Consider the following 23574-nt stretch of genomic DNA (forward strand, 5'->3'; position numbering starts at 1 on the left):
CTTGATTTGGGAATTGAACCTGAGCTGCTGGTACATAATGTGCAAATGTGTATGATGAATCTGTGTGGTATGGTATCAGAACTGAAGCCAATTCATTACTTAAACATTGAATATTGAATGTTGTCCATGCTTTAGTGAAGAAAATCTGAAGAACATTTTCCAAATTAATGAAATCGAACAGCTGGGAACTTGGATTTTCTAATTATACAAAATGTGTTAATACAGGACCACAGTTTATACAGAAACTATCCATTAAAATGTCCTAAAACTACACTGTTTTTATTAGTTGACTTTACTAGAAATTTGCGTGGAAACCGTTGCCTTAAACAGTTTTTACACGAGGTGAAACTTAACAGGTCAAGCTGTATTAACAGAGTGGTAAGTTGATGAAGTAGACAAATCAAGTTTACATTAGTAGTCATTACCAAAAATCATTAGTAAACTTAGTTTACTTTTGTTCAAATATAATAAATATGAAACATCATGCTCTTCTTATCAAAACTACAGAAATACATAATCTTCATAAATATGTTTTTATCTTTGTTACAGAATAGTTTTATTCTATACTTTAGTTCCATTAAAACAGAAAGAATGACAATTCAAAGGCTGTAATTTCCAACGTGCTCTGCATGACTGTGGTTAATCATGCTCTACCTCACGGCCCAGACCCCATCAGTCCCCCCCGCTCCCCGGGTCATGGTGCAACAACAAATGTTGATGAACATGAACACTAAATCAACCATAGAAAACTAAAACCCAGATAACGTTAATGCACACCCAAAACAATTACAGAAAAGTATTATAACACACTTTAACTAGGACAGAAACCGTTCAGGACGTATGTTTTTTCCCATGAGCCTTTGCATCGCTTCAGCAGAACAGTCCAAATGACCCCGCCCCTCCCATACAGAAACTTAACATCCTTCAGTTATCTCTGCTTAATATGATCTGTGCACTGCATACTTAGGCTGATTATTACAAACAACTAATGTGATTCAGTAATGAATATGTTTTTTTAACAAAACATGAAAGAATAAGTAGTGAGCACTAAAAAGTTTAATTACAACTAAATCTGGGTTTACGGTGTAGTTAAATTGATGTCTCTAATTAGTGGTACAAAATTATTCTCAAGCTAATTATATGTCCATGTACGATGATCTATGTTAATATCATCTTTTTTTTTTTGGACCGTGTGAAATTGGAAGCTTTCTTTTACTTCTGGTGTGGTGCATGAGGTCAGTGACATTACACATTCCTGAAAGATTAGAAGTCAAAATGGCAAATGGTAAAAGTAAAACAACATCAAAAAGGGAACTTGATATTTAAAGGACAAATGGATCTTGTGAAATGACAATATGAAAATAAAAAGGAAACACTTCTAATAAAAGAAGAAATGGAAAATTACCTGTGTGGAAAAGTTGAAAAGGTAATGCTAAAATTAAATGTTTTCATTTGAAAGCTTTTTTTGACTACAGTACAGCCAGTTTAATTTCAACTCCCATTTTGACTTGTCAAAGCAGGAAAAACCCCAGCTTAATGACATGATTGATGTTCCATTTAGCTGTACCAGTAAGCTTTGCCAATGAGCCAACAAGGCCATGCAACTGGTGCACCTAATGGAATGCAGCCAGTATTCCCTTTATTATGTCCACCTGTGTTTTACAAGAGCTGTGAGAAAGGTCTATCTAGGAGTTTGGGGGTCAGCCCTATGTTCCCACATTTCTAAGATTTTTCTTAAAATTAGGCCCTATGTTAGGGTTACATTCCATCTGTAGTCCGTTGCTACTGGATAATAGGTTGGGTGTAATTGGCGACCAAATTGGGAGAAATGGGGATAAAATCTGATACAAATGCTGTGTTTTTAATTTTCTAATGGGACAGCCCTGCATCTGGATCACAGATTGGCCCGTTGTGGTTTTTTGAGCATTTTTTTTTCCACATTTTTTAATAAAACCTGGATTATAAATAAGAAAAGTATTGAAGGCAATCCCTGTAGGCCAATTGAATTAAATCCTGGGGCCTTTTAGGGTTATTATAATTAAGGCTTAAAATATAAAACAGTTGCGAAAGTTGAGCCATAAACAGCAGAACTGTGTTTCCTTTGAACTGTGAGATGTTAACCTGGTTGATGTAAGGCAGGAAACAGCGGCTACAAGGCTTCACAAAAGCAGAACTGATGAAGCACTTACGGGTTCCCGAAATGCATCTGCAATTTGTTACTAAAACCCAGCAAAGGAGTGAGGAGCTGAGGAGTTTCTGCAATTTGTTGACAGTTTGTAATATCTTTTCAACTGCCTGTGAAACATGCAGATGAAGGGCTGGAACGTCTGCGTGGCAATAATCAGAGTGCTGTCCAAAGTACCTTTATATATTGTCTTTAGGGCCAGTTGTAATACAACTGTATTAAATCAACTAATCTACAAATAGATTACAAATAAATTACACCTTACAACTAAACCTAGTAGTAGGGCTGAAAAAAAACTACCCGTTATTTTCATAATCAGTGAATCAATTATCTAAAGGAGATGTCAGTATTGGTTTGTCCAACCAAGAGCCCAAAACTTAAAGATATTTAATTTACTAAAACATTAAGAGAACCAAGCAGCACATTGTCATGTTTTAGAAGCTGGACCCATCAAATGTTTGACATTTTTGCTTCAAAATGTCTTAAACATTTAATCAATTATTAAAACAAGCAAACAAGTTAAAACTGCCAAGACAATACTAATCCTGTGTTTGATTCTATTTGATTTTTACTTCTATGTACTTGTACTTAGTCCTACAATGAAATGGCATTTATTAGCTTGGTTTGTGTGGTTTATATTAACAGATTATACAAGTAGTATTACGTGGAATGAATTACCATTATCATTTTCATCACCTATTGTATGTTGCTAAAGTACACACCTCTTTCAACATTCAGGTTTTGTATGACATGGTTGTGCAACTGATCAAATGTGCAATCTTGAACTAATTCCTGATTTCACATGAACAGTAATAAACTGCTACTTGACAACAAAAAAGATGACAAACATCAGTTAATCCATTTTTAATAGATAATACAATCAAAAACAGGGAAACAAGAGTTGAATTAAAGGATAACGGTCCAGAGCTCAAGATTTAAGTAATGCTGACCAACACTATTCCAAATGCTATCAAACCCAGTGTCAGTTATTTCCCTCCCTTTTTGCACCAAGATGGTCCAGGCATTATCAAAATGGAATACCCTTTAGGGTTTACTGCCTGATTGTAGTGTGTTCACAGTTTATAGCTCAGAATTATTCAAGTAAAATGAAGACTTCCTTTGGCATGCATGATTGTATTCCCCTGAAATGAACACTGTGGTAATTTCAATATGCATAATACTCTAATGTCTATTATTGTCACTCACTTGTTTAGTTGTAAGTAATAGAAGTTCCTTCCAATGGTGTCTTTGGAGCCCCGTGGATGTTGCAACAGACATTGATCACCATATAATAATAGTGTCAAGGGACACATGCCATTCTCCACAAAGAATGTGGACAATGTGACAGAGTTACAAGGAAATCTGGAAAATGACCCAAACACATGGCTTATTAACATTATTTTTGGTCACTGTCCATGTTGTGTGACTGAGGATGGAGGGTTGTTTTTTTTTGTGACCAAGTGTTATTTTAGATCATGGATTTATAAACCCAGGTTGTACAGAATAAAAAAAAAAAAAAAAAAACATAAATTTGAACATAAGCCTTTTTTCAATAAAAATAATTCCAACATAGTAATCACTTTCTTTAAAAAAAAAAGAAATCACATTACATTTGTACTTACATGAAAAATAAAGAAAAAGAAATCAAGTAAAATATGTAACAACCCCACTGCAAGAAGTGTCAGGGGGGGGGGGGGAAGAACAGCTGGCCAACAGATGAGACCTGGGTTTAAGAAAGGCTGTTGTTGCTGAGGCACCTTCATGCATCAGCCATACCGACAGTCTGACAATCACTCATCTGCATATTAAGCATTATGTTTAAATGCTGCATAAATAAAACTCTGAATCAAGGCTATAGAAAAAAAAATAAGTTTGGTACCAATAGAAACCAATATTTCATTTTAGCAGATCAATTTCAATTTGACCTCACATGCCTCTCAGGTCCTAAGGAAACACATACCTGACATCATTCTCTGATGTTCATGTTTGTGTTAAGAGTATATTCTCCAGTCAGTCTCTTGTGACCAACTAAAAATGTTAAGCCAAAGTGTATATTATACATTTTAAGGTCTCTGGGTTAAGGCGCAGAAAAGCTATCTTTTACTTGTTTCTAGCATTAGAAGACACTTACAATACATACGAGAACAAACGAGAAGTACCATTTTAGTTTGGAAAAAGTGTGTAGTGCATCCACTCTCTACATAGACACTCTTATGTTATAGGTTTATATTTAATGACTTTAACTGCAATTCATTAAAAGGCTGAAATCTACCAAAGTGCATGATGCCAACGTCATGGTCCGTTACCTCTGTTGGTTATTTCCATGTTAGTTTTAGACTAAGGACGCCATTATGTTAGGCGTCAGTTAGTCTTTTCTTGCTTATTTTTAGGGTAGATGGTTAAGGTTAAAGCAAATAGCAACGTAGTTTAATTCAACTTTAGATTAAAAAGGCATCAAATAGAAATTGCATAGTGGCCGGGTTGGCTCAGTTGGTAGAGCAGGCGCACATATACTGAGAGGTTTATGCCTCGACGAAGAGGTCCAGGATTCGAATCCAACCTGTGACGATTTCCTGCATGTCTTCCCCCTCTCTCACCTAGCTGTCTTGTCAAATAAAAGGCGGAAAAGCCCAAAAAAATAATCTTAAAGAAAGAATAGAAAAGGAGTTGACAAATCTGACATCTTGTTGCACGAAAGACCGTCATAATCACTGGATTTGGCTCACTCTCACAAGTAGAATATCACACCAAGAACGCAGATGTGATTTCTGATGGCCAACAAAGCCCAGTTGGTTGATTACATGCAACACTTTATCTTCTAAAACTAGACTAGTAAACCAACACTCTTCCCTGATATCAGACTGATGTACCGACAGCTACTTCTCCATTTACAAATAAAAGCTGATGTTTTTGGTTTTATCATTACATTACATGTCATTTAGCTGACGCTTTTTATCCAAAGCGACTTACAATTGCTATATATCAGAGGCTGCACGCCTCCGGAGCAACTAGGGGTTAAGTGTCTTGCTCAGGGACACATTGGTTGATGTATCAGTGGGAATCAAACCTGGATTTTCCGCACCAAAGGCATGTGTCATATCCACTGCGCCATCACCACGCCCCTATTAATTATCCAATTAATTTTCTAATTTCTGTACTGTACATCAGTATGATACCACAGGCTCAAAGGTCAGGTTTACATCATTATTTCTTGCCATTTGAAAAAGTATTGAATGTTCACTAACGCAGACCAAGCTTGCAGCTTAAAAGCGATGTGCTCTAAGCGATGTCACGCATTTTTTAGCCTACAACATTTTTTTGTCACATACAGCAAACGTCTCCTCACTATCCGCTAGCTGCCTGTCCCCTGAACACACTGTATAAAAAAAAAGAAACGCGTTCTCTGTAGACAGCCCAGCCTCCACAAACGGCAACAAAAACAAACTGCGCCAACCTGCACCACCAAACATAACAAAACAGTGTTCCAGCCAATAACTGACAAGTTAGTGCGCGGACGGGAGGGGGAGGGGACGGGATGAGGAGGAGAGAGAGCTAGCCTCCGTTTTGTTTGACAATACTTCGAACGTCAACAAGAAGTGACATCACCCAACATCGCTTAGAGCACCTTTAAGAAGAGCTCTAAAAGGGATAGAGTATACCTTAGCACTTGTCAGCAGTAGGCAGGTCTTGACTTAAATGAAACTGACTGTTTTAATCCATGTTTAGAAATGCACTTGCAGCAACGTTCTTTATCACATCCCTGACCTTGTGAAAACGGTGATTGCATCATTATGTCACTGACTGCAGGTAATTGCAAGCTTGGGATCCAAGCTTTATTTTTGGCCTAATGTCCAATTGTGTATTCACTGCAAAAACATTTACATTGTTTGTTTTTTAAATGGTAAATAAGCAACACATACCATAGTACATCCTTACTGTGGTCTTTGAAAAATCCCAGAAAGAGCAGAAACTAGTTACATTCCCCTTTTGAGGACAGAATGAGCTAACCTTAATTATGTTTTGTCACATCAGTGTTTTCATTTACATTTGTTGGCTTAAATTAGGATTTGTGTGATAACATGAACACTAGTTAGCTTAGTTTAGCTAGCTAGGCTGCGGGAGAAAGAGTACTAAGTAGCCGACATGAACATGTCTTCATGAAAGTGCCAAATGATTCCATGCAGTTAGTAAATAGCTGTCACAGACTTTAGGTTGGCTGGGAAATGACCAATTAACCCAACTATATATAAAGTAACAAGGAAATAAATTCATATTATACAAAAAGAAACTCTTGGGCTTTCTTGGCTTGGGTGTGCATTGCATATAGACTGAAGGCATGACTCTCTGCTTTATCACAGAATTTAGTGTCACATACTGTCAGTTAGACCTTGGGTCTCCACCCATTTATGAACTGCATGAGTTTCTTTACCTGCAGTTTGCTTAGCTTGAAGTCCTCTGACAAAATCTCCTCAGTGAGCTGCAGCAGTAAATTCCCGTCGATCTTCTCCGACACAAAAAGAGACACGATGTCATCTGGCAGGCCAATGAACCTTAGAGATTTGGACACCTCTTCAATAGAAAGACCAGCCAGACTGGACGGGGGCTGCCACTGTGCAGTGGGACATAGGGATGGACAGTTAGGAGTTAATGAGTTAGTTATCTCTTTTGTGCCCTGCTCGTGCCGAAGACGCGAGCAATTTGAAGTTTCCTGCTCACTGTCACAGGCTGGTCCCGACAGTGAATCGGTGCCCTTCTTTATGGCATTGGATTTGGGTGTTCTCGGTGGTAAGATGGGGCAAGAGAGACTCTGCTTAGTGTTAGATTCTTCGAGGGGCTTGTCTCTGTACATTTCTGAATTGTAGCTTGAAGATTTGGTGTAGAACTGATTCAGAGAAGCATTCTGCGACCAGAGGTCCTGACTGCTGTGCCCGTGCTCTCGGCCGTCAAAGTCAACGCGGCTGGATGTACAGGTCTTTGGGGTGCTCGGGGATCTTTTTCTGGGGTAACTAAAGTAACTTCGACAGCCGGCTGGTAGAAATTCCTCCATGCTGTGCGATTCTCCTCCACTGAAGTTGTTTGGCCAAGACAGCCTGGAGGACATCCCATCCGACGGCAGGCTACCACTGGGCAACGCAGCATTTGGCTCAGTGCTGGTGGAGCGACCCCAGTTACAGGGGTAGCACACGGGGCTTTGCTCCTGTGGGTCGGCCGCCTCTTGCTCAGACGCTCCACTACTGATGGAACAATATGAAATTTAGTTGCGGTAGAGGAAACCTCACTAGACCTCATCATATGATTTAAATAGTTAACATTTAAAACAAAAACTTGGCATTTTATAGCTGTTACCGAATGGGGTCAATAAAAGAATATGGGTTAAGGAGAAACTGCAATGGACACAGCTTAATATAAGGAAAACTAATTTAAAAGATCTAGGTGGACTTCACGGGTAGGTTGAACAAAAGAGGAAAAAATACAATGACAACATGGTTCTCTAGAAATATAAAAGGCCAGCATAAATCAGCATTTAAAACTCTACATTTAAAAGACCACTGTCTGAATGTATAACACCTCACATGTAGTCTTCTTATGTTAATTGGGGTCTTACATGTTGTGGAGACCAGAGGAATAATAGGAGAGGGTTGGACTTGGAGACCGAGTGTCTTGCTGCCGTGGCTTAGCCAGGATGGGCACCGATGGCATCTGTTTCAAACTTCGTGGAGGAATCGGCGGGGCGTTCAAAAGACGGCATTCTTCCTTCACCTAGAAAGGTAACGATCCGACTTTGAAACTGACGGCAAAATCAACATATTCATTTTTTTCCCTGTAAAACTGAAGGTGTTAGACACTGCTAAAGTTATAATCCTCAAGATTTTCATGAAATCAAACCCCAGTTTTTTACCATTTAGGATCTTCATTTGATCTGCAATAGCCATTCAAGTATTTACATTCAGTAATTGTCTCTGTTTAGTAGTTTTCATGGGTAGTGGCAGAGTCCACCATTCCCACGCTGGATTCAGATTGCCTACCTAAGCACGAGGCATGTTAAGAACGATGTATGCATGAAATCTAGTGCAGTCTTATCTCGTTTATAACAGTATAAATATACTAATATATAACAGTCTCACAGTTTACCGTTCACGCTCTTTAAACCGTGTCAGAGCGGTATTACGTTACAAACGGAACATCCTGCTGCTGCTGTTTGACGTTAAAAACGTTCAGCTGGCAAAATACACGGGCTGACATTTATTGTGAAGCAGCCACAGGAAACGCAATGTATTTATTAGGAGTCATCATATGTATCGTGGTTTTTTTTTTTTTAATCGATTGTTTTCCCCAGAATTTTACCAAAGATTCACCTACTACGTCATATCCGTTTCCAGCAAAACAGAGCAAAAGCAGAACATCCTTGTTATGTACTTCTTTACAAGTGAAATAAATGTCAGACTGACTGACTGACATGTGATGTGCATTCTTCTTAGAAAACAATTAGTTGTTTTTTTTTAAGAAAAGTCTCATGATATATTGTCTCTAGAAGTGTGTCATTCAACTTTCATCCTTTCGTCAAAAATGTCTCTACAAAACAAGGCAACGGTCATTTCCAGCATTGTTTTTGTCAGAGGATCATTTTCATTTTGGAACAGCGAACTGTTAGATGAAGAGAAGCAGGCGACAGGCTGCACACCTCCAACGCAGCAAGTTCACCAAATGTGCCTGTCTGTGTGGAAAACCTAACTAAAATCACGGCTACAATTATTATTTAATGACTCTTGATTAAAACAATGCAAGTTTGTGTGGTTGCACTGTAATCTTATGCCCCAGTTGTCTGTGTGATCTTTCGGACAAAGAAGTTGCTGTTTGCTGTGGTTTTAAACTGCACTTGCCGTTACTACAGTAACCCGCGGGGGTCACCAAATCAACGAGGACTGAAATCTTTAAAGGATTTCAATTGAAAGCATCACAGATTATACTCACAGCTTCAGACTTGGGTGGAACCGGTGGTGGAGTAAGAGACGCGTCTGGACTGGGTGTTGCGCCAAGGGGACAAGTGACTGGGTATGACAGGGCTGCTGTCGTACCACAGCCATTGTTGATGCCGCGAATCCCCTCGCTTAAAGAAGGTTTTGGGATCTGACCTCTCAAGTGATCCAACCACAGCTCCTCATAGGGAATGTCCAACTTGTTGAGGGACGATTGTTGGTTTGTGCTATCCATCGGTTCGGGGGAGAAGTGTTCATTTTCTCCCGGGTCTGTAGGGATGCTGTCAGAAGGCAGAAGAGCCCAGTCTCCACACAGTGTCATGCAGCCCTGCAAGTTGACCTCGCTGTTGCCGTGCAGGTTGCTGCCGTACACGCACACAGACAGTCGGTGGAAGGACTGGGTGAGTTCATCCCGGGCGTAAATTAAAGAGCTGGGAATCTGCATGTGGCTGGGACAACCGTTGGAGCTGCTGCTGCTTCCGCTTCCACTGCAACTGCCATTCCCGCTGCTTTTCTTAGGACTCTTGCCATCGTCGTTCCAGTCTGTCCGAACGTCGCGGACGGCTCGCGAATAGTCATCTATGTCAAACTGCTCCTGGCAGAAAGAGAACCAGCGATGTACCATAGTGTCTAGCCACAACTCTCCTTGCAGCAGTTCTTCTGGAATAATACATCTAGGCATGGCCATGTGGAAGGGGAAATGGATGGGGATAATTTTGTTGCTTCGCAGAACGCAGCACACGACCACCGTCTTCGTCTGAATGTTGACCAATTTGTAGCGATGACCCTCGCGGATGAGGTGCAGGTCGTGCTGGTTGCGGGGCGGACTGCTGGGCACTGTGACATTGACCGGGAGACGGGTTTTCTCCACAATGTTCCTGATGACGTGCTCACCGTCCTGCATCTGCAGCTCCAGTGGACTGCAGGTGCTGAACCTGCCTTTGCACTGGAAAGGCAGGCTGATGCTCTCATTGGTGCGATGGTTCATGCAGATCAAGCAGGGCATCTTGCCTCGACCGATCCTACTGATGGAGTTCAGCTTCCCAATCTTCTTAAAAATGGTGTTCAATCTGGATTTTTCCTTGGAGGTCTTGGCATACAGGATCTCAGCCTGGCCCATTAATGTCAGCTCATCACCGGTGCTTAGGGTAATGTTGTAAACTTCAGTATCTTCATTGCATTCCCCTGAAGCCATCTGTAAAAAAAAGATGACATGTAGCCTAAGTACTGAAGAAGAGCTTTTCCACCTTGTTTTTTTTTTTTTTTTATATATATTTTTAAGAAAAATCTCTGTCAGTAAACATTAGGTTGGTGCATTAACAATTGCTTTCTGTAGAGAGGCTGTCATTGATTTAACTGTTACATCACGTCCTTTGTGTGTCAGTAAATGTAAAAAACAAAAAGAGAGCAAAAGAAGGTTTTGTATCCCTAAATATTCAATATAGCAGCGCGGTTGGAAGACTGTCACATCGGTTAACATCTGAGACATCTGAGAGGAATCTCAAAGTAAAAATTGACCCCAACAAAGATTATGTAAAAGGATACATTTGAATGGAGTGCCAGCTTAAATCATTTTTAAACCTACTTTGTGGAGCTGAATTTTCTGAAAACAAACCAAATGTACTTAAACATGCCGGTTTTGGGAGTCTTAACAGGAACTGGCAATCTTAATTTATTGAATACCCCTGATGTCAGAGTTGGAAGTCAGAGTTCCATACCCCTTTCACGCTGATGGCTCAACCAGGATCGACTTTGTGTTTGAAAGACTTAACCCATGTCGACCGACTTGGCGTCACGACCCAGGTCGAGAGGCGGGTCAGACTCGACCAGGGTCGCTAACACCCGGGGTGGGACAAACTATGTAATTGGTTGGAAATGTAGGCGCATGATAATAATAATAATAATAATAATAATAATAATAAAAAACAACATAGACTTTGTCTCACTGTGCTTGAGAACGTACACGCGTGAAAATATCTCTCATTCACAGCACCGCTGCTCTTCCTCTCTCTCTCGCTGACCCCCCCCCCGTGACACATGTCTGCAGCTGGCAGACGTGTGAGTTAGCAAAGCCTAACTTTATTTTTTATGAAACATGTTCTCCCCTCGTCCTAAAATGGTCATGAATCGTACTTCCTTGTTTACTGCTGCACCTGCAATGTATGAAATGCAGAAGAGGAGAAGTAAACTAAGAACATCTGTCTCCACAAAACACGGGTGAACACGGGTCAGATAACCCCGGTCCATCCCCGGTCGTTGGTGTGAAAGAGGTCCTAGAATCCAGAACCAATCATAATAATTATGTTTGCCCCTTCAACAAACAAATTAGATCAATCAATCAATTTCTTTGTCACGTGAAATCATATAAAATGCAATTTCAGTGAAATGGTACGTACCTTAACATTGAAAGTGATTTCTTCCATGACATATACCCTTTCAGGGAATGCTTTAGCCACCTCCTCCACGCTGTTGAAGTACTGCACAGGCTCCTTGACATCTCTGTCCTGCTCCAGTAGCTTAAACTGACCTAAGGTAGGAAAAGACATATCATTGCAACTGTTGGAGTCATGCATGGATTGTAATTTTCTGTGCAAATATCAATAAAAAAAGAAAGGTTTGGGATACAGCTTCACATTGTTCTTACAACCTCTCAACACTGATGCACCAAAACCCCTCTTAAAATATATTTTGTATTTATTAGGGCACCGACGCCAATTTGAACCCCCTGTTGTCAGTTGAAGCACCTGACTTTTATTTGGTTTTGATATATAAAAAGATACATCATCAAAAGACTATGTCAAGCAAATTCAAGAGCATCGAGCACCCATGATGTAGCTCACCTTCATAATGCACTGGGATCTCTATCTTGGGCCCGATGACATAGTGTCCCTCCTCCAGACTGTGTGCAGTAATAGTCGTCCACTGACGGCAGGAATGAATCAAGAGGTAGTCATTGTCTCTGAGCCCTTCAACCAACTGACCTGCAGGAATGAAAACAACAAGGAGAACACAGATTGTACCTTACAATCCAGGGAATATTGTAATACTGCAAGGTACAGTAGAAGAAAAACAAAAAATATCAGTTGTACGTCACTAAATTTAACAAACTTTCAGAATAACGTCTGATGTACTCTCTGCCCCTTTTGCACAATCAAAATCTTAACTCTTATAAAACATCAGCTGTCATGTAAAATGTAGCATCGTGACACTTGCAAATCCACATAAAATGAATAGTTAAAGGTTGTCGTTGAAATATAAAAAATGATATCTAAGACACAGATGACCTTAAGTTTTATCGGAGTTGTGCTACATCCAGTCACTGTGTTTCAGCGTTTATTGTATTAATTAGCTTAATAAGACATACTGGTGTCTAGAATGTGGGTCAGGGCAGCAAAAGGAATTCGTATCGTCCATGGTTGGGACAAATTTGGAATGATTATCCCAAACAATACAGTCAGTACCCTGAGAAATACCATGATTACTGTTACCTTTTTTTTTTTAAACCACTTATGAGCCTCACAGGCTGCTCCACTCAAGCCAAGGCCTTGGATTACTCGGCACACTCAAATCCCTATCCTCCATGGACAATGACAAATGCCTTAATCCATACCTCTCTAAAAAACAAGCACTACCATTTAAAAGCCCAATACACCAAGACAATTTTGCATGGGAGGCCTAAAGGAATGTGACCGAAATGAGAAGATAGAGAACAAATAATAATTGTTGTTGGTTTCATAACGGCAATATTTCAAAGTACATACCATAATAGACATGTATATGTTATTACACAACTGTCAGGCAAAACCTCTTTATTTACAGTCTATGGGCAAAACAGCTGTTGTGGAGGTAAATTCCCTGATCCCATAATAAATAGTCTTCTGTAATTTTGTTCTACATTTACCTTCATGTAACTTTACAGTATCATGTCGTAATGTTTTCCTTAAAAATTGTCTTTCATTGTTCCCACAATAAGGCCAAATATAACAGTTCAGGCTTAATTGAACAATTAAGTTGACTCAACCTGCTAAAATTTCTTACTGTAGCTCTGACCTTATTTTCTTTCTGAAAATGGCATCACGCTGTACATGTTCCTTTACAGTATAATGACATTTTCAAGTAGTCCCTGTTGCACAATTAACGGTCTTCTGGTGCCTTGATATATTGTCCCTGACATGAAATACTATTGCTGGTATAACAGTAGCTAGCTGTTTTTATTTTAACTTACTGCCTTTATTTCCATGGCTACACAGTGACAGCAGAGAGGTTAAATAACATGTAAAATAACACTGACTTAGCAAACGTAATTATTTGGTGAGATCTGGATACAAGGGCTTAAACATAGTGACGCAACTTCCATCATTAGAAACTGCTAAATTTTACGTCAACTAGACACTTTTGTTCAAAGTTACAAAATCAACCGCAAAAAAATTGTCTTACAGTTTAACTAATTGTAGTTTGCCTTAGCTGCTACTAGCACTTTGGCAGCTAACGTTAGCAAAAGAAAACTTTGACAGCAAGTTACTAACCGTTATCCAGCTTGGCAATTTGAGGCAACCTATAAGCACTGACAAGTTGATCTAATGGTAAGGACGTCGTGCTCCATGTAACCTCTTTTAAATTGTTGTACAACATTGTTCCAAGGTCCATTTTGCTAGCTTACAGTAGCCAACTGGAGAGCTAGCTAGCAATGTGTAAACACGGTCACAAAAGGCTACACTAAGCTAACCAGCTGAATGCTAAATCAACTATCCATCAGCTAACCTAACAGCTTTACGTTCGCCACGTTTCTTATTAATCGTGGCACATTTCCCTTTTCATTTGCCTACGTATCATTAAGATCCGTTGTCTCATAATGTAGCAGAGACATGTTTGTTTAGCTCGCGACGGGAGCATCAGGGCAACTGTCTGTGGTCTAGCTGAATAACGGAAATACGTTTTTTTTTTGTTTTTTTTCCTTTTAAAATAAGAGCATTATAGAAGACACGAGCGTGAACAAGAGTGAACACAAAACACGTTTCATACTTCCTTAGTGAAATCGTTCTATTGCTTTTGAATATAAAATGTAAGATCATTGGCTGTTTACGAGCGATGTAGTATGTAAAAGTATTTACCTAACGTTGTAGTTTTGTCACTGATGCTGACAACTAAAAGACAAGAAGGCACATAAAAGAAGACCTAATCCATAATAAAACTCCACCTGGTGCTCCAGATGTAAGGATAGTAAATCATAATTCTAATGCCACTCCTAAAATATATGTCAGCACTCCATCATCCCTCTTAAAAACAGAGACCGAAATAATGACTGTTATTTCCATAGGAGTCCAAAACACACACACACACACACACACACACACACACACACACACACACACACACACACACACACACACACACACACACACATCTATTTAAATGTACCAACACTGTCATCACACTTCCTGATCTAGCTGGTACAAATCAGAAGAGCTTCCTTAATTTGGTCTATAGCTCAGTGTACTCCTAACCAGCGACCATGTCTTTTGTGGACACTCTGCGCCAGTGGGACACGGCTGTAACTTGTGTTGAAAGACAGGATTTGTCACAGGCACTCAGGATGTTCCTGGCTATCCAAGAACCAAACTCCAAAATTAGTTTTGACATTGGCTGTCTCCATCTTCTTAACCAAGACCTGGATGCTGCTGAAAAGGTATATCTGAAGTTGGTAAAATGCAAGCCTAAACATTTCACACATATATCTACATTTTTCATTTCATAATTACACTAATCAAAAAGTAAAATCTTGCTCGGATGTAGCTTATAAAGCTAAGATGAGTGCTGTGATATGTTGCAGTCTGAGAGTGCAAGTCACTGAGAAAGAAGAAGTAGAGTTTACCATTTCTCTTTTCTTCTAGAGGAAGTTACTGTGTTTTCTGTTGTTTTTCAGGCGTTTGATTGCAGCATACGCAAGGATGAACATTTGGCTGTTGCGTTCTTTCAAAGAGGAATGACGTTTTACAGAAAGAAGAGGCAAGACACACAGTCATCTCAATTCAATGGTCACATTCATTCTTTATATTTAACATTAAAATTGTAAAATACAAGACATTCTATGCTTTTATTATCATTACATTTGGTTCCTAGTCACTACTCTTGTTTGTGGTTGTGGTTTATTACATGCAAAAGGTATTAACTGAATTATTTATATTCAAAGGTATGAGGAGAGTTTAGCTGACTTCCAGCATGCCTTCAAAGCACTACGAGGCAACCAGCTGATAGATTACAAAGCACTTGGTCTCAGATACAAATTATATGCATGTGAGGTAAGTATTTAAACGTCTCCAATCATTTTTATATGTTCTTGTAAAGCCTTATGTAATTTACAAGTGAATAGACTATTCTTCTCTGTTCTGTCTACAACTGTCAAACTGTTTAGAGACATGGAGTACATTGATTTGCTAATCTGCCCTTATGACTAATGTTAAGACCAAAAAAAATAGTTTGTTTTGATTTGACACAGTTAATGGTAGCCATTCTTCCAAAGTACAATTTAACACATTTTCACTCCTTGATACCAGATGGATATAAAATGCCTGAGGGATTAAAATAGTAACAAGCTTCTAATACAATAGCAATGTTTCCTGCTCTCTCTGATCATTCCTGTGTTTTCTTTAATGGCACTATCTCTGTGCACAAAAGTGTCCAAACAAAGTTAATAAGAAAACAGTATATCACTGACAACACCAGTGAAACATTCATTCAGCTTTTCTCGTCCACACCCACCCTCTCAGGGATCTCAGTCACTGAGCTTGTAGACAATTTCAATTGTAAAATTACAAATGTTATTGATGCCATTGCTCCCATTAGGGTAAAAACTGTCTCTGATAAGAAACAATCTCCATGGAGAAATGCCATACTGGTAAGAACAGAAAAAAGAAAGACTAATCTCCAGGTCCACTACAACACCTATAAAGAGAGACTTTGCGTTTATAATTTGGAACTGAGGAATGCAAGGCGGTCCTTCTTCTTGGACATTATTGCCAAAAACAATAATAACTCACTTGCTTTGTTTGCTACTGTCGATAGGTTAACTAACCCTCCACTACCAGTAGCATCTGAACTTTTATCCACCAAGGCCTGCAATGATTTTGCCACCTTCTTCAAAGACAAAATTCAGAAAATTAGACAAAACAAAAAAATCAGTGCTTCCATATCGAGTACAGGGTATGTGTTGTCACAGTGTCCAGGCAAAACTAATTCCAATATGACCCAATTTCATATGGTTAACCGTAAAAACCTGGAGGACATTATACAACATCTGAAAACCTCCTCCTGCTGCCTTCATATTCTACCAACGGGCCTTTTCAAAAATGTTTCGAATTGTTTGGCTACAGATCTTCTACAGATTGTAAACACGTCTCTTCTCTCAGGTATCTTCCCACAGGCCCTGAAAACTGCAGTCATTAAGCCACTCTTAAAAAAGAACAATCTAGACACGTCACTAATGAGCAACTATAGGCCGATATCAAACCTTCCATTTTTAAGGAAAATCATTGAAAAAACGGTTTCTCAACAACTCAACCTTTTCTTGTCACTAAACAACAGTTTTGATGCCTTCCAGTCGGGTTTTCGACCACACCACAGCACTGAGACGGCTCTTGTTAAAGTCTTTAATGACATCCACTTAAACACAGATAGTGGCAAAATTTCAGTCTTGGTATTACTTGATCTCAGTGCTGCATTTGATACGGTCGACCATGACATATTACTAGACCGATTGGAAAACTGGGTTGGCATTTCTGGCTCAGTACTAAAGTGGTTTGAGTCTTATTTAAAGAATAGGGACTACTTTGTGTCTATAGGGAATTGTACATCTGAGCATACAAATATGACGTGCAGAGTTCCCCAAGGCTCCGTTCTGGGGCCTCTCCTGTTTAACATCTACATGCTTCCACTGGCTCAAATTATGGAAAACAATAAAATAAGTTACCATAATTATGTGGATGACACACAAATATATATAACCTTATCGCCAGGGGACTATAGTCCAATACAAAAACTGACTAAGTGCATTGAACAAATGAACGACTGGATGTGCCATAACTTTCTTAAATTAAATGATGAAAAAACTGAGGTGGTTGTTTTTGGAGCAAAGGAGGAACAATTAATAGTCAGCACTAAGCTTCAAACGATAATGTTAAAAACAACAGACAAAGCCAGAAATCTTGGTGTGGTCATGGACTCAGACCTGAATTTTAACAGTCACATTAAGACAATTACAAAGTCAGCCTATTACCACCTTAAAAATATATCAAGGGTTAAAGGACTTATGTCTCAGCAGGATTTGGAAAAACTTGTCCATGCGTTTATCTTCAGTAGACTTGACTACTGTAACGGTGTCTTTACAGGTCTCCCTAAAAAAATCAATCAGACAGCTGCAGCTGATTCAGAACGCTGCTGCTCGAGTCCTCACTAAGACCAAGAGACTGGATCACATCACTCCAGTTCTGAAGTCTCTACACTGGCTTCCAGTGCCTCAAAGAATTGATTTCAAAATACTTTTGCTGGTTTATAAATCACTAAACGGTTTAGGGCTAAAATACATTTCTGATCTGCTACAACACAATGAACCATCCTGACCTCTCAGGTTGTCTGGGACAGGTCTGCTTGTTGTCCCCAGAGTCAGAACTAAACAGGGGGAAGCAGCATTTAGTTTTTATGCCCCACATATCTGGAACAAACTCCCAGAAAACTGCAGGTCTGCTGCAACTCTCAGTTCTTTTAAATCAAGGCTGAAGACCTATCTTTTTGATGTTGCCTTTCTTTAAATAACTGTTACTTTCTTATACTGAAGCTGCATTGTTGACACTGTATAACAATCTATATAAGCATATAAAGATAAATTCCTATTTTATCTGCTTTTATATATTTAACTGTTTTAACTGCTCTTCAATGTTTAATTTCTTATACTGCACTGTAACTTTTTTTCTCGTATTTAATCTGTTTTCATGTAAAGCACTTTGAATTGCCCTGTTGCTGAAATGTGCTACACAAATAAAGCTCTCTTGCCTTGACACAGGTTCTGATCAATGTGGCTCTGGCTGAGGCTCAGCTGGGTCACTGGGAAAAAGCCCATGAAAGCCTTGTGAAGGCTCTCAACTACAAGACAGATGCCAAGCTCAACATCATCGACAAAGCCCTGGATTCCACCCTGGTCAGTTAAAATATAGTAACCATTATTTAAAAAAACTAAATCTTGTGATTTGAGCAACCAATAACATATTTTGTTCAGTTATTCAATAACTTAAAATATGATCATATTAATGACAAAGAATATGTATTCAGCATTGCATTTTTGTCAGAGTAGTTCAAAATAAAACAAATCCAAACTAATCAACTTTCTGGGAGAAATGGCAACTCTTAAGTGCAAAGTGATGTACCCACCCACAACTCAGACAAGACTTTTTCATGAAGCATTGCTGCATAATTACCAGCCAGTGTTCAATTCATAATAAAAGCCCTATATCAGCCAGTGTATTTGCAAATAAATAAACTTAATATCAATATCAGTGAAGCCTCAAGGATAAGGCATGAAGAGTGCTACTCATTTACATTAGTGTAGCAAAGTGATACTGTTTATTAGCAACCATATTATCAATGTAATTATTCTTTCATGGGGAGCCGTGGTAGCTCACCTAGGTTGAGCATGCGCCCCATGCAATAAGGCCCAGTCCTTACCACAGCGGCCCAGGTTCAATTCCAATCTCCGACGTCATCTCCCCCCCCTTTCCTGTCTTCAGCTGTCCTATCGAATAAAAGCCAAAAAAAATCCCCAAAAATAATCTTAAAAAATTAAATTCTTCTTTCATGTCAGAAATACTTGACAGATATAATAATATTCCTTGCAATGCAATTTCACCAACAGAAACAGAAACTTTTCAAGCCAGTCGAGTTCCCATCCAAAGTGCTGTTTAAACCAAATAAGCACTATGTTGCTGAGCTGGAGAAGAAGGACTACCTGGGCAAAGCAAAGGTAATCTGATGGCATACCTTTGTATGAATGGTAGTTGTTACTACATGATTTAATAGTGTGATATCAACTCTATTAAACTTAACCTGAGTACAGCTCATCTAATTTACTAACATGTCAATCACCTAACAATAGAATTTTTTTTACATTCGTAACCTGCATTTTATTCTCTGCTATCGTCAGGTTGTTGCCTCGGTCGTGCCTCAGGATGCCTTCTCTGGATTTGCCCCACTACAGCCACAGGTGACACATGAGCTCTTCTTTGGCAATAAAAAAAATGAGACTACAATCAGATGACCAAAAAAATCAATGTGTTATTATTATCTTATGTTACACAATATAAAAAATACTACTGTATATGGAAGATATACAGTTTTATGTACAGATTTTAAAAATTTAGAGGCACCTAATTTCTGGACATTTGAAACCATTTCCAGCTCTACTGACTGGCTGTGTTGCGTCTGTTTACATCTGACAGGTTGAAGACAGTCCAACTCGGCCAAAAGAACCTGAGGTTCTAAGGTACAGCAGTCACTTTGAAGTCGTTGAAACTTGATGCTCTCTCAAAAAAACACTAAAGTTAGTGTCGAAAAATATGACTTTGTAATACAGTTGTTCTCGTTCAGCCTTGTTGCAGGCAAAATGGTTGCATATTACCTTGATACTTGGTAAGATGTTGTGACAGTTGGTGGATTTTCCACTTTACACGGAGGATGTGTAAAATGGAAAAATCAGCTCTTGATGTGGTAAGGAACTAGAAAATAGAGGAAAAGCATCAAGAAAATCTATAAAATGTTATCCTTTCATAAGAGGAAAATGTTGTAAATCACTGTGTAAATGTACAATTTACAAGAGCAGGATAGAAATGTATTATTACCCAGTAATAAGCAAGACTAGTGTGCGAGCAGGTCTCTTGATGCCATGTGGAAATCTCCTGTCTTCCCAGGGCTTTAGAAGGAGAACCCCACACTGTGATGTTTGAGTTTGTTCCTGAGACCAGTGATGAGTTGGCTGTAGTGCCAGGCAATATTGTGTTTGTACTGCAGAAGGGTGCCGACAACTGGGCGTCTGTGATCTTCAATGAAAGAGTAAGGCCACTGTGTACAGAATCTGTACATCTGCAACCTCTACACTAATGTGCATCTCTCGTGTTTCTTTTTATAAAATATGCACAGAAACCATTATTCATGTCATGTTAAGATAATTCATATCATGTTACTGTCAATTGAGAGCATGCATCATTAATGTAATGTCAATTATAGAGGGGACTTGTTCCGTACAATTACCTGGAACCTTTGGAGATCAACTTGGCTTCTAAACAGAAAGAGGTAAGGAATTATAAGTATCATTTCTTGTTTTGTAGATTGCTTCTTAGTATTTTTTTAGAAGCGATGTAGTCTACGGTAAGGCTCTGAGACGTTAAAATGTTTGTTAAAAACATTAGTAGTAGTCTTGTTTTAATTTTCTAAGCATACCCTGCAGGTTACTAAAATGACACTTGATGAAATGTAGTATTTGTTCAAGTTTTTTAAGTACGCAATAACATTTATAACACTTATTATTTCTGTATTTTAATTGGATGGTATTAATCGTGGACAGGGAATATCTCAGCCTCCAAGTCGAAACCCACCAACCAGACCTGAAAGGAAACAAGGTATTCTTTTCTGACACAGATTAAGCAAACTAGAATAACTACAAGCACCATTCTCTAATTGCTGCTAAATACCACTGCCTCTGACCAACTCAATCCATTGGTTATAACAAATGCTCTAACAATAGAAAGTATTTTTGCAAATACAATTTGACCCAAATAACAAAACTTTTTCCCCCTATTCTCTGTATTTGAGGTCTTACTCCTAGTGGGAACAGCAGTGGAGACACAAAACGAAAGGTATGCTTTTTACGGTATTATGTAGAATATGATACACCTGTAAACCAGAAAATGGGCCAACATGTGAAGTATTGAAGTGTTTTAGGGTGGATTTTCTTTTCATTTCTGTGATTTAATTCCATCAATGTGCCCTTTCATTAATTGCCAGGAAGGACACAAACAGCCTACTGACAACTCATATATTGTCAAAGTCCGTTTCACATTCAACTTTGCTGTCTCAGTACCACCCGGGTCTCCCTATGCAATACTGATTGAGAAAATCAGTAAGAAACTGAATCGCCCTCCTACTGCAATCACCTTGAGGTGAGGTGCACATAAAAAAAAACCAATATCAGTTTAATTGATATATTGTGTTACTGATAGACTACAAAATGAAATTTCGTTTGTTTGATTGTAGTTTAACCTCCGAGGCAACGGAACAAAGTGTAATCAATGCCAGCACAGAAATGAAAAGTGTGTGGAGTCGTGCCAGTGGTGTGCACATCACTTTGTGGTGTACCACCACAGAGGTAAGTAAATGATGGTCCCTTCTTGTTGTCAGACTGATCTCAATAAGTGGCGTATGTATGACACACCAATTCGTATGCCATTTTGGCATGTTATCAAGACTCATAAATCGCTTTTTAGCGTGTTTATCAACGCCGTTTGGCCTCCATTGACTTACATTACCTTGCGATTGCGTGTCAATTTACGCCGTAGCGAGTAGTATGAAAGCCCGAAAATCCGCATAGGGAGGTTGGTTGGGGTGGTGGATGGGTCAAACAGAGGACTTTCACCCAGGAGACTGGGGATCGTGTCCCGCGTGTCACGTTTCCTAAACCCAACCGTCGCTTTCATCTTTTACTAAACCCAACCATCCCGTTGTTGTCCCGCATCCCGTTATTGTTTTCCTAAACCCAACCCGTCCGCTGTATACAGCGCTCAAAATGCGTACAGATAACACGCCACTTGGCTTTAGAAAGTGGCATGTATGTTTACGCAAAGTCATGATGTCACGTTGTTGTTGTAATACAGTTACTCTGGCTAACATGGGTATTGATATTGTTATGAATTTTTGAACTTGCTTAGTACTTTCATGATCTTCCTGATAAACGGCATTCAAGATTTTTCTGATTAGATTTTTGTCAGGGTGGCAAAGCAACATTCAGACTATTGAAGCTCTTCATTATGCACTGACATGTGAGCAACCTCATACAGATGGGTTTCATCCTCAATCATGGAGGTCCTGACATTTTTTACATTTTTTATTACAGGAGTACTTTATGTTAGTACTCCGTGTTGGGTTATGGGCTTCCTGTATACACTACGTAAAAGTTATACAATGAACTATAAAGCCAGTGCAAATCACCCTGAAGAAGGCCGCTTTGTGCCAATACACCTGGGCTGCTGCCCAGTTCTATTTTTAATGCAAGATTTCGATATGTAATAGCCATTTAAATATAGGCTTTTTAATTTTTTCACAAGAAAAGTGCCTTGGACCTTTTTTCTCTTTTGCGTTCCCTTTCCAAAGAGCACCTTCATGATTTGTTTTGAACTTCCGAGCACTCCAGACTTCTTCTTAAGTCCCTTGAGTTGTGATGAAAATTATGGAAAATGAAGATATGTCTAAAGCATTACAAGAGGCTTAGGGAAGGGCAATGTTTGACTGATTAATGGCTGGCTAACAAAAGTAAGGAAAAAGTATCCATTTACATTTACTGCTGTATACTTTCTGCTACTAAGTGATTGTATTTATTTTAAGTAATGTCTTGTCAGTTTTTAGTTAATTACTTATCATCCATCAACACAGTGATGTCATGCCGTTTGATTTGTTTTTGTCTTGTAATTTGACAGCGATGAGCCTTCAAATGACAGGACAGTGTTTAAAAATAGATTTAGCAGAAAATGTATATTTGTGTGCATTTTGTGTTTTTAGCAAACTGATGGAAAACCAGAGAGCGAGACTCACTTTGTGGCACTTCATTCCTACGTGTCATCGAATCCAGAGGATCTCAGTTTTCATCAAGGCGATACAATCGCAATACTCTCGAGAGGTGGGACTCCGTTCTTTCATATCTCATGTGTTTAGAAAGACCGATTTGTCCAATACATATCATTCTAATTTGTAATTTCTTCTTTTTCTTTAGTAAACCAGGATTGGTTGGAAGGGCAATGTAATGGGAATACTGGTATATTTCCTGCATCCTTTGTGGAAGAAGTTCCTGTCAATGGGCAGTAATTCATATATATAAATAAATAAATAAATGTAAACAGAAAAGATATGAAAGCCAGTAATACAGTTAAGTGTCCAAAGCTGAGAAGTGGTCAGGTTTCCCCTACTAAAACCATTTTAGAATCAACTCCATTTGATTAATCCGGCCCTACATTTGTTTTAATGAATGTATACATTTTTAAACATCTTTCCATTAAAATAAATCACAATACATTTGGACAAATGTGACAAGTTGTAATGTTTGGACAAAAAAATTTATAGGTTTATAGATTCTGTGATTCAGTAAGTAAGGTGACAATAAAG

The 23574-nt window shown here is 38.9% G+C and overlaps 2 protein-coding genes across 3 annotated transcripts; one reads left to right on the forward strand and one right to left on the reverse strand.

Moving 5' to 3' along the window:
- Window positions 1-3034: 3034 nt before the first annotated feature.
- Window positions 3035-14082, reverse strand: garem (GRB2 associated, regulator of MAPK1). 2 transcript variants are annotated; one of them, XM_078280368.1, is made up of 6 exons: window positions 13689-14082; window positions 12003-12143; window positions 11559-11689; window positions 9158-10357; window positions 7791-7945; window positions 3035-7416 (listed from the first exon to the last, which is right to left on the reverse strand). In XM_078280368.1, exons 1-6 carry the CDS (start codon window positions 13807-13809, stop codon window positions 6567-6569), a joined length of 2598 nt encoding a protein of 865 aa, XP_078136494.1. In that variant the 5' UTR covers window positions 13810-14082; the 3' UTR covers window positions 3035-6566. The 2 variants fall into 2 exon arrangements, with proteins under 2 accessions (XP_078136494.1, XP_078136493.1); XM_078280367.1 differs by having other exon boundaries at window positions 3035-7419.
- A 522-nt stretch (window positions 14083-14604) lies between these two features.
- Window positions 14605-23304, forward strand: ncf2 (neutrophil cytosolic factor 2). Its single transcript, XM_078280460.1, has 15 exons — window positions 14605-14848; window positions 15086-15168; window positions 15353-15461; window positions 18218-18352; window positions 19064-19171; window positions 19352-19411; window positions 19647-19690; window positions 20115-20256; window positions 20431-20496; window positions 20768-20822; window positions 21016-21059; window positions 21208-21362; window positions 21457-21568; window positions 22975-23092; window positions 23186-23304. The coding sequence occupies exons 1-15, from the start codon at window positions 14675-14677 to the stop codon at window positions 23275-23277; spliced, it is 1497 nt and encodes a 498-aa protein (XP_078136586.1). The 5' UTR covers window positions 14605-14674; the 3' UTR covers window positions 23278-23304.
- The last annotated feature ends 270 nt before the right edge of the window (window positions 23305-23574 follow it).

The sequence above is a fragment of the Sander vitreus genome, chromosome 22 (genome assembly GCF_031162955.1).
Source record: "Sander vitreus isolate 19-12246 chromosome 22, sanVit1, whole genome shotgun sequence".
NCBI classification, from domain to species: Eukaryota; Metazoa; Chordata; class Actinopteri; order Perciformes; family Percidae; genus Sander; species Sander vitreus.